This window comes from Vigna unguiculata, chromosome 8 (genome assembly GCF_037176805.1).
Source record: "Vigna unguiculata cultivar grain cowpea cultivar isolate G323 ecotype 2 chromosome 8, ASM3717680v1, whole genome shotgun sequence".
Classification (NCBI taxonomy): Eukaryota; Viridiplantae; Streptophyta; class Magnoliopsida; order Fabales; family Fabaceae; genus Vigna; species Vigna unguiculata.
The window spans coordinates 39,079,052-39,091,321 of record NC_140799.1 but is presented as its reverse complement, the minus strand read 5'-3'; the positions used below and the strand labels follow the sequence as shown (position 1 = coordinate 39,091,321).

The window sequence follows — 12,270 nt, the reverse complement described above, 5'->3', positions numbered from 1 at the left end:
TCCTCAGAATTTGAATTTAAAAAATATTAACCACAAAAGAATGAATATTCTCTTGGTAATATTTAATTAATAAATCTTAACCCACTAGATAAAAAAATTATTTCTTATAATTTTTCTTAAAATTTTGAGATAAAAGTTTCTATACATCGTATATTAGACCATTTAAGATATACCTAGTTTACAATTTAAATTTTAAATTTTTTATATCATTACTTAAACCTCAATTTAAAATTTAAATTTTTTATCGATATACTTAAACTTCATTATCTTTGTTATATTAATATAATATGAATATTGATATTTAAACTGATTGAAGATACTGATAGCAGTTATTATATCATGATAATATTAATAGATAACAGAAGATGTAGCAAATTCAGGTGTTACTCATTTAAATACAATCATCATGTCCCTCACAATTAATATCCTACTCAATTTACCAAACTAGTTCTTCACACACCAAATATGAAGAGTGAAAGTGATCTATGATGATTTCCATTATGATTACTATAATCATGGCAGCAACCTTGATTCTACTTGCTTAGAGGTACATAATTAATGATTAATGATTAGGTTTCTTGCTTAAGTTCATTTGGTTTATAGTAACTAAGTCAATTCTATACATATTTGAATATATATTTGTGTTGAAACTTTTCATTACTCTAAAGAATAAAGAGCTAGTTATGCTAGTTCTATTGTTACGTGCATAATTTTGATTCGAAGTTACATCATGCAAATGTACTTCTTTCCATTTTGCTGTGTCATGATTTAAAAAGTTGACTGAACAAGTTGTTTTTTATTTTTCAAAGTTGCAGGATTTCAACAGTATCAGAAATCAGTGTCAGTGAAGTTATATAAGTTATATAGGTTGAACTAGTTGGTGAAGAGAAAGGTGTGTTTTTTGGTAATCTCTTAAATTTTTCTTAAGAGTGTACAAGTGTTTCTCTTAATTTTTTTTTTGTCTAAAACTAGATATTAATTAGACCATAGTTTCATATACTTAAACATTCGTTTAAGTTTATACTCATTTAAATTTGTATTTCGCTTAAATTCATGTTTGAAAAGAAAAAAATTTTGGATAAATAATTTTATGACTTTATTTTTAGAAAAAATCAAATAAAGTTTTATTTTATATTATGTTACATTTTGTTTTATATATAAAGAAATAAAGAAAATAGATGAATAAAATAAAATAATACATTCTTCTTGTAATATATTTCTTATATTTATCATATATCTTATATCTCTCTTATTCATAGATATTTACAAAGTTTTAACACTCATAATATTTTATGCTTTAATTATGATACCCCTAATATTTCATAATGTAATATGACTCTTAAAGTTTTATAAGTCTACATCCAATTAAGTTCGCGTCAAAATTAAAAGCTTGATTTAAGCTAATGTTGACTCGTTTTAAATAAAATATAATGATGTATGTGGAGATACAAATTACTACTTATAATAAAAACGAAATAATATATATGAAGCATTACGAATTTAATAATAACCCTAAAAAAATTAGTATAATATTGTTACATTAGGTCACAAATCAACGTAAATGTGTTTTAGATAAATTTGGACCCTATATCTTAATATATTAGATTATTCACTAACCCTATTTATATCTTAATGTATTAGATTATTCACTAACTTTGACTTCTATCTTAATGTATTAGATTATTCAGTAGCTTTGAGTTCTCTACTTTATAGCAACATGTCCTCGTTCTCATCAGGTGAGGATAGAAGTAATGACAATCAGTCATCGGAAAATAATTTAAAGAAAGGGCCATGGACAGCGGAAGAAGATGCAATACTAGCAGCATATGTGACAAGACATGGACCAGGAAATTGGAACATAGTGCAGCAAAACACTGGACTTCTTCGTTGTGGCAAAAGTTGTCGTTTAAGGTGGACAAATCATCTGAGACCAGATTTGAGGAGAGGTGCATTCAGCAAAGAAGAACAAAACAAAGTCATTCAGTTGCATGCATTGATGGGAAATAAATGGGCCAAAATGGCACAAGAGGTATGAATATGTTCTTTTACTTCTCATAGTTTTTCTCAAAAACTCACATGCTATGCTATCTCTTTCATGTGTTGGTTTAGATTCCTGGACGAACAGACAACGAAATCAAGAACTTTTGGAACACCAGACTAAAGAAAAGGAGGCGAATTGGCTTAGAACTCTACCCAGATGGCATAAAAAAACCTGTGGTTAATGCTCACAACTCAGAAACCAATCTAGTTTCCTACACTCATCGTGATTCACAAGTGGGTACATCATCTGGACATGCGGTGTTCAATAATCTCGGCAACACTCAAAATCAACCACTCTGTGTACAACCAATTTCTATGGTACGTGAAGACATGAAACCGTGTGTGGTACCTCAAGAAATGCAACGTCAGGAACAAAAAGTAGGTACATCATTTGGACATGCGGTGTTCAATAATTCCGGGAACACTCAAAATCAACCCCTCTGTGTGCAACCATTTTCTATGGTACGTCAAGACATGAAACCGTGTGTGGTACCTCAAGAAATGCAACGTCAGGAACTAAAAGTAGGTACATCATTTGGACATGCGGTGTTCAACAGTTCCGGGAACACTCAAAATCAACCCTTCCGTGTGCAACCAATTTCTATGGTACGTAGTGAAGACATGAAACCGTCTGTGATACCTAAAGAAATACAACGTGAGGAACAAGTAGGTGGTACATCATTTGGACATGCGGTGTTCAATGAACCACTCTTTGCACAACCAATTTCTATGGTACGAGAAGACATGAAACCATCTTTTACACCTGAAGAAATGCAGTTACTGTCAGAGTTACGCGAAGAACTACAACTATCTGAAGCAGGTACATCATCATCTGTACAACATGTGGTGTTCAACAATCCCAGTAACACTACTCCAAATCAACCACTCTGTGTACAACCGGTTTCTACGTTACATGAAGACATGAAATTACTGTCTGTGAAACCTGAAGAAATGCATGATGTACCTCAGGAGCTACAACCACGTGAAGCATGTACATCATCTTGTGTACCACGTGTGGTGTTCAACAATTCCAGTAACTCTCAGAATCAACCACTCTATGCACAACCAATTTCTATGGTACCTGAAGAAAGGCAACCTTTTGAGGTACCTGAACAACAACATATGTCTGAGGTACCTGATCAACAACGACAATTTTACGAGGTACCTGAACAACTGCAACTGTCTCATGAACTTGAAGGCATGGAACTTCATGATTTGTAAGTTGAAGCCTTTTTCTTGGTTGAATTGAAATCTTTTTATGATTGTTGAGTCACTCCTTCGTCTCAAAATAACATAGTTTTCATAACTGATAAATGCAGTGATAAGTTACCGGGAGGTTGCATGTATGATAACTATGCATGTTCAGGTGGCCCTTCTTCGGTGTCAGCGCTGCCTCCATTGCCACCATCATGTGATGATTTAGCATTTGACGAGTCAATGATTCTGAGAGATAATTCTGAGTTTGTGACTAACCCGTGCTATGAACCACGTTCTCCACGCAGTAATGGGTATTTGGAGTCTATATTTTATCTACCAAAGGTTCCGCAAGAAAAACCAGATGATTTTTCCATGCTAGAGGAGTTGAATTTGGGAAATACAAGAGAAAATTCGGAGCAGAGAAAACCTGAAAAAGAAGAAGACGAAGTTGGTTATGGTGATTTGATTTGGATACAGAAACATGATGATGGTCCTTATAACGAAAAGGTGGGCATTGTCCATCCTTTTTTGAAACCTTAAAAAGTCTTCTTTACAAATTTTATTTTATTTTTTATTTTTTATATTATTCTTTTACATATTTTATACTGTAGAAAATCAGCCATGTAGCTTTTATAGATTTTATTTTATTCCATACAGTTATATAACTTTTATAGATTTTATTTTATTCTATATAATTTGTTTTTCTTCTATATCTGTTTTATTGTACCCAAATAGAGGGAAATTACAATATTCACTCTTTGATCTAATGCTACTTGAGAATGAAAGACTAATCTCTTATTTTTCTGTGGGCTATTGTAAGAAATGTCCCTTTATCCCAAACAAGTACTTTGAAGAAAATAGATATGAAAAAAAATGATTTTTTTTATAAATTAAAATCTATGTATATACATGTTAATTTGTAGGATTGTTGTATTGTTAGTTTTTTTAAAAAATGATTTCAATTTATATTAATTATAATTTATATTCAAGTTTTATTGTTGTTTCTTTCCTCTAAAAAAGAAAACTTACACAAATTTCTAACGATAGGTAAAAAATCATGTTAAGGTGTTGAAGAAGAATATCGATACATATACAAGAAAATAAAAGGCATGTGCTCTGACATAAGAGAATGTTTCTTGGTTAAAAAAAAAAGTTGATTAAATCACCATATAAAATGAAATCCATCCGATTATAATAATTGATTTTATGATTTTTTTTTTAACTAAATGACTTTAACTCTTTTTTTTTAATTTCTTATGGACTAATAACATTCTTCTGAAAGGATTAAAAAACTATTTTTTTCTTTTTAATTTGGTAAGTTGAGTTTATAAATTATATAGTAAACATTTTTATGTATGTTGTAAATAAAACAGTGTTGTATAAGGTAAAAATTCAATAATCAATATTTGATACAGTGAGTTATGATGTTTTTTAGGGATGTCTACGTGAAACAACAAAATGTGCTTGAATTTGAGATAATTAAAAATGCCGTTGTTACCTTTATTTGCTAGATTCAACTCCGTTAGTATCACAACCCCGTTCAAATTGTGACGCTGGAAAACACAGAACGAAGAAAAAACACGGCGTTTTAACTGTCACATTACTTCTATAAATCACTGACATTGTCACGATGCGTGTCTATTTTATTATCGATGGGTTCAGACCCAATTTGAAATTTTTAAAATCAAATTAGTATTGTTTTAAGAGCATCGACAATAATTATATTAAAGAAAATGTAACAAAACCTTTAAAAAAATGTAACAAAACCTTTAAAAAAATGTATTAAATTATTTTTTATATTTTTCTTTTACGAAATGAGAATGAGTAAAATGGTATATTTTCTATTGAAGGAAAATACACTTATTCCTCTTTGTGTTACATATGGAAAACAAAAATTGGTAGGATCTACAAAATAAAATCAAAACACACATCCATGGTGCAATAAGTTCATCTTAAGAAAAATTTAGAATGATGCATGCAAATCATTTTTGTCATGGAGAAAGGGAGTTTGTTACTCTCTCACACACACACACACACATATATATATATATATATATATATATATATATATGCTCTCTCAAAAACACGAAGAAGAAAGCATGTGAAACAATGAGAAGTACAGATGGCAAATAAACATGTTTTCGTGGGTATTGCCCGAACCTGTCCCAGTTTTGACGGGGAATCCCCGCATTGACTGGATATGGGTATGGGGAATCCCCGACTTTTTCAATTGGGTATGGGGATGGGTATGGGGATGTACATATCCCGCCATATTACCCGTCTCCATTTAAATTATTAAAATATTACTTATTAATTAAATAACCACGTATATATATATATATATATATATATATATATATTATTTTTTATTTATTCTAATTATTTGGTTTGTCATGAAACTCATTTGCATTTCAATTATATTTTTCATCTTATCATAATCTTTATGTAATTATGTTCAAAATATGTATGTTAATTAAAAAAATTTATGTCTCACATTTGAATATTTCTATTATTTTTTAATATTTTTATTTAATGTATATTTTTCTTTCACATGAAAATGTTTAATACTCTCAATTTAAGTATTTAGTAGCATAAATATTTCGTTTACTAGGTAATATAAAAAAAATCATTTACTTATTATTCTTATTATTAGTTTTTGTTTCATTTGAATAACTTTTTTATTTTACTAAAACATTTTTTGTTATTTCTCAACTACTGAGTATATATGTTGATATTTGAAAAGTTTTCTTAGATTTTTAAGATATTTTTCAATTTATTATACCTTTAGTTATACATTTATTTTCTTTTGTGCGATTTCTTTCAATAGTCTCTCAAATTGTTTGTAATCATTTGTTAATTTGTTAATATTTTTATTTCTTGTTTATTTTCATTATGTATAATACTATTTCGATATATTTTATTTAATTATTTTTTATTTTTTAACTCATTATCAATCATACTGTAATTTTTTCACTATAATTATATAAATAACTTTTATTTACTACAATATAAAAATTTAATGTAATTGTCATTAATATTTTTTTATCACCATCCAACATAATTGAAGTTCAAAAGATACAAGATCTATGTTAAAATTTTATTATTATGATTATTATTTGTTCTTTGTATCATTTTGATTAAGTAATGTATTATAACTTTTATTAATGTATAAAAAAAAGATTCATTAGAATTTAAAATATTGAAGTAAACAACCATTTAAAATATATTTTAATTTGAATATTTTTTTCCTTTTATATTTTTTTAAAAGTATTTTTAAATTTCATCAACTAGGTTTCATTAATGTTTGCAAATTTAATAAATGTGTTGGTTCTCATGAAATTTTATTTGGTATTATAATCTAAAATGTAAATAATTATAATTTATTTTAAACTTTTATTATGATTATTATTTGTTCTTTGTATCATTTTGATCAAATGATGTATTATAACTTTTATTAGTATATAAAAAAGATATTCATTAGAATTTAAAAGATTGAAGTAAACAAACATTTAAAATATATTTTAATTTGAATATTTATTTTTCGCTTATACTTTTTAAAAAATATTTTTAAATATTATCAACTAGGTTTCATTAATATTTGTAAATTTAATAAATGTGTTGGTTCTCATGAAACTTTATTTTGTATTATAATCTAAAATGTAAACAATTATAATTTATTTTAAACGTATATTATGATTATTATTTGTTCTTTGTATCATTTTGATCAAATGGTGTATTATAACTTTTATTAGTGTATAAAAAAAATATTTATTAGAATTTAAAAGATTGAAGTAAACAAACATTTAAAATATCAATTCTGTTCTTTGTATCATTTTGATCAAATGATGTATTATAACTTTTATTAGTATATAAAAAAAAGATTTATTAGAATTTAAAAGATTGAAGTAAACAAACATTTAAAATATATTTTAATTTGAATATTTGTTTTTCTTTTATATTTTTTAAAAAATATTTTTAAATTTTATCAATTATGTTTCATTAATATTTGCAAATTTAATAATTGTTTTAATTCTCATGAAATTTTATTTGATATTATTATATAAAATGTAAACAATTATAATTTATTTTAAAGTATTTGATATGGAGGAAACAATCATCATTCTAATATTGAATATTTGATAATATTATGTTTCCTTTATCATATAAATTTTATTATTTTATAAAAATTAATTAAAATTAATATTGAAGTAGTAAGAAAATGAATATGGGTATAGGTACGAGATTATACCCGTTACCCGGTAGGGATGAAGATGGGTCAAAAGTTTAATACCCGTTAGGTTTGAGTATGGGGATGGGGATGAATTTTTTTTACGGAGATAAGTATGGGATAGCGAAACCCGTGCCCGTCCCGTTGCATATGAATCTGATTAAGAAAGAACAAAATCATAACAGATAAAACACTTGAAATTTTAAGCCGCACTTCACCCAAAATCTTCATGTAAAATTTCTCAAATTACAATACCTTGACACTATTTCTAATTGCAACAATCTATATCTCCACTTTTGGCCTAAAACAAAGATTGTTAAGAGAGTAATCAATGAATGGCCTATCATCCCTCCTAATCTTGCTAACTACTAAGGATTCTGTCTAACACTGCTCCTAAAAAGTCTACTCTAGTTATCCATTAGAGTTTTCTAGTCACTGCCCTATATGAGAAGTCATCATTAAACACACACATGTCTATTTACATTTCTTCATCATAATCCTCTTCATCTTCATCAATCCTTCCATTTATGTTAGCTAGTTGAATGGGATCAATGGACATTTTTTCCATATCAGACAAGGACCATCCAGGATATTCCTCATGATGTTTCTCTTCTGATATTGATTTTGCTGATGAACTGGTTGGAACAGCAGTTGGTGATGTTAACGATTCCATATTCTCATCTGGGTCCATGTTTAAGTCAAAATTTCGAATCGACACCTGAGCCGGCTTGCTCACCGGAAAACTCTGCTTAACTTCTTCAGGTGATGATGCGTTTTCCATGCTTTCATTGCTTTGACTCTGCTTTTCATTTTGCTTCAATGCCTCAGAATCTTCTTCACACTTGGCTTGTGAACTCATCTCTTGATCTACTACATTTCTACTTCCTCTGCCCCTACCCCTTCCTCTTCCCCTACCCCTTCCTCTGCCGCTGGTTTGTCCCGGCTCCGCCTGTTCAAATCATGAAAAAAAGAAAAACCATTATTCAGATAGCATTTAACATCAGGCATATGCTCTTTAGAATGCTGCATCTCTTAGCTATAATTTCCATGTTAGGTGCTATTATTCTATTGTTTGCTCATTACAACAATGCTTTTCACCAAACATTTTCATAAAGTTTTGAAGACTATATGTAGATGAATTCATTACCAGCCACTAGTAAACTTTCCTAATGAATATAGTAAATTCTTTCTTTAACCAGTAAAAAGGTTCAGTGTAGCAAAAGGTGTAATCACACAAGAATACAGTTGATATATTACCTTGTTATTTCTTTTGGGCTCCTCGTGGCTATCATTATCATCTTCAGCAACTTTCCTAATATAAAATAGACAAAACTTAGCATACCGAAACTAGTTCCGCTAACAAGAGTATTAACCAAAGCACAAACCTCCTCTTGACAGTGTGGTCATCACCATTTGCAACAGAACCACCTAAATCAGGAACCTTGCTGACAATATCTTTCAGAAAGTCAAAGACGTTAAAGGTCTGCACACACTGTTTTCTGCAAAGGCAAAGGATGGAAGAAACTTGACCTTTTAGAAACCAGAAAGAGAAGGTAAAAAGCATGTGTTCTAAAAGCAAGACCATTCTAACATTTTCTTCCATAGATGTTATTAATATGTTTAATCATGTTAGGCAGAAGAGGGAATTTAATGTCACACATAATGGAATATTAAATCTGTAGAAGAATCCTAAGACATCAAAATGAGACTGAGCATATTATCATTAGAAATTTAGACCTGATGTGATGTTCTCATAACTACATTTCCAAAACCAGAGAAATGTGCAGGATTGTAAAACTTGTAACCACTTCGTACAGACATGACAAAGACAAATTTGAAACTATAAAAAATAGGAATTTCACTTACAAATGAAAAGCATTCATAGTCTTGGCTCCCCTCCTCAAAGTTATCTCATATGTTCGATCACACAAATCTTGTAGAAATAGCTCTAGTGCTTTAGCTGCAACGCATAAACATGAATCTTCGTAAATCAGAGACTATTCATCACAAACTCCCAAAAGCACAAAAGTAAAATATGTTTGAGGAAGGCAAAAAGAAAAATAGAATATGCATGTAAAATTACTTACAAACTAAAAGAGGCACAGCCATTGCAATCTTCCCTACATCCTCATCAGCTTGCATAATTTTCTTAATCCTGGCCTGTCAAATACCAATTCTATAAGATAACACAATTATTACTAAAATGACTAAAACCAGATCATGGAAGATAGAACAGCATTCGGTTAATTCAACTAAGGAAATTCCACCCCAACGAATGAAGAGCAAATTTTCAACTAAAAGAAACTAAATAAATAGTTGCCTAATGGGGAAAAAAACTGTGCTTGTCCTAACCCCCCAACAGTAACCAATGCTCAAATTCCACCACTACCCTCCTAAAAGAAGAAAAGAGTAAGAGTACAAAAGTTAAGCAAGTATTGTACATAATTGATCAATCAAAAATACGTACAACAGGGTCAACAATAGTGTAAGAACACATGGTGGACCACAGAAGACCCACAAGTCTATCTCCCACATGAAGAAGGTTTAGGTATGTGTGGAGAAAAAGCAATAGAATCCAGATAAATAAAGTACATAAGATGGAAGGTAGTCCCATAGTGAGAAAAAGGGAGTGATCAAGAAAAACTATATTTATATTTAAATGATTTTATTACCCTATGAACATGACTTATAATAGGAAATTGAAGCTTTGTTTGATTCATATATATTCCACTACAACTAGTAGGAAAAAGACTTTTGTTGTTACTAATGGCAATGTAGGACTCTGTTTAAGAATGTATGATATTGATATGTGATATGCAATCCTCACAAATTATAGTAGTATAGAAAGTACTTGGAAGCAGATGCTTTAAAAAGGAATAAACAATCCCTTCAAAAAAGTACCATTACTTGAGGGGTACCAAATTCAGGGAATTCTTTTAAATAGACATGTAATACCAAATTTGGAAAAAGGTTAGAAGGAGAATAAGTACTACAAATAACATTCTGTCCTAGTTTCCAATACACAAAATATGACATAAAGCAGTGCCAAAATAAAGATAAAGTTTTACATCCCAAAATCGATAAATGATATTCCACAACCAAATCAAAGCTCGTGATTGTTTTACAAGGGCAACAACCATTTCCAAAATAGGAAGACAATAAATTGAAAAAAAAATTACACCAAGAAATCTCAGTTAAGACAGCCATAATACAAAAAAAAATTAAGATGTGCACCAATCACTCCTTCAAAACATTAAAAATCAGCAAATAGTTTGTTCTAATAGAACTACGTTTGGATTCCTTAAGATTTCTCGGAATCAAGACTTTCAGATAGAAAAGATGTGATTGAAAGAACAAACTTGCACGATAAGTGGTTGTATTTCTTTGTCTTTCGGAAAGAAAACCTATATCATCCAAAATAACTAAACGTCCAATGGGCACAAATCCTAAAACAATATTCACCAGCAAAACATACACATTAAAAAATAATTCATTAACATAACAACAATTCAAGGCCAAAACAATTGTAAAGCCTGAATGTTAATACAAAGCATTAGACACGTCAACACATGAACCACAGAACACCGAAAACCAAGAGAAAACCATCTCCTATGTTACCCAAAAACACCATTTTACACAAGGAAACAAAATCAGCCTAATGACAAAATAAAAATAATAAATATAGAATGAAAACAACACAGAACAACCTTTTCAACATGAAAGAACAAAGGGAAAGAGAGCACTTACCGCAGGAAAACGAGTATCCAGTTTCTTCCTCATGCTGTGAATAGAAAAAACGGTTGGAGAAGAAGACCAAACCCCACTTTACTTTTTATAAAGGGGAAGCAAACAAGATTAACGTTGAAGAAGACGGAGAAGCAAAGTGGGATAAAAACTATATTTTTAATTTTTTGTTTTGTCGTGTGTTTGTGTTTGGAGTGTTTCCCCCTTCCACGAAGCGCTAATTTAGGAGTCTTCTACGGTTTACACTGTTTCAAACTTTTCATATTCACCGTTCCTTTCCATTCTAAAACACTAATTTTATTTGCTTTCTAATCTCAAATTTAACCTAACTTTTTAAAGATTTAAACTAGAATACTTATCTTAAGATTTTTTTTAATAAAATGTATTTTTAATATTTATTTTAAATAAATATATTTTCAAGATTTTTTTTCTTATCCAGGACGTTTTTATTGAGGTTTCTTAAAATTTATTACTTCATTCTTTTATTCTTAAATTGAATTTTAATATTTTTTATAAATTATCAATGATTCCAAATACCTACATCTTGCAATATAAAATATTTATCATAATTTTAAACTATAAATTATATCTTCAAAAAATATTTCTTAATTAGAAAGCTTAGGTTTATTTACTTTTTTGTCTTATTATATAGCTATTTTATTCGATTTATTTTTATTATTTAACTATTTAATTCAATTTGACATTCTCGTATTTTAAAACATTAGTAGTTTTAGAATTGATGGACTTAATTAAATATTGAGAAAACCACGTCACTGTGTTTTTAAATTTTGAAAAATTCAATGAAGCTGTTTATTAATGGAGAGAACAAATTGAATACAAAATTAAATGATGGGAAAAAAATTAAGATTGGATAACATAAATTATATTAAAAAAAAATATTTTGTACCCTTTACATGTATTTTTTATGTTAGATATTTCTGTATTTTGATTCATGATCTCAATTGATTGAACTGGTTTTTATCTCATAAATCAGAATTTTATTTTAAATAAAGTGAAATTGATTTTAAATTATAATATAAAAATATACTTCAATTCAATGC

General features: G+C 28.9%; 1 protein-coding gene across 2 annotated transcripts; it reads right to left on the bottom strand.

Annotated features, from left to right (window-relative positions):
• Window positions 1-7,644: 7,644 nt before the first annotated feature.
• On the bottom strand, window positions 7,645-11,418 carry LOC114193593 (uncharacterized). 2 transcript variants are annotated; one of them, XM_028083464.2, is made up of 6 exons: window positions 11,213-11,418; window positions 9,553-9,625; window positions 9,332-9,425; window positions 8,851-8,964; window positions 8,723-8,777; window positions 7,645-8,414 (listed from the first exon to the last, which is right to left on the bottom strand). In XM_028083464.2, the coding sequence occupies exons 1-6, from the start codon at window positions 11,243-11,245 to the stop codon at window positions 7,944-7,946; spliced, it is 840 nt and encodes a 279-aa protein (XP_027939265.1). In that variant the 5' UTR covers window positions 11,246-11,418; the 3' UTR covers window positions 7,645-7,943. The 2 variants fall into 2 exon arrangements, with proteins under 2 accessions (XP_027939265.1, XP_027939266.1); XM_028083465.2 differs by having other exon boundaries at window positions 9,553-9,641; window positions 11,213-11,411.
• Between the last annotated feature and the right edge of the window lie 852 nt (window positions 11,419-12,270).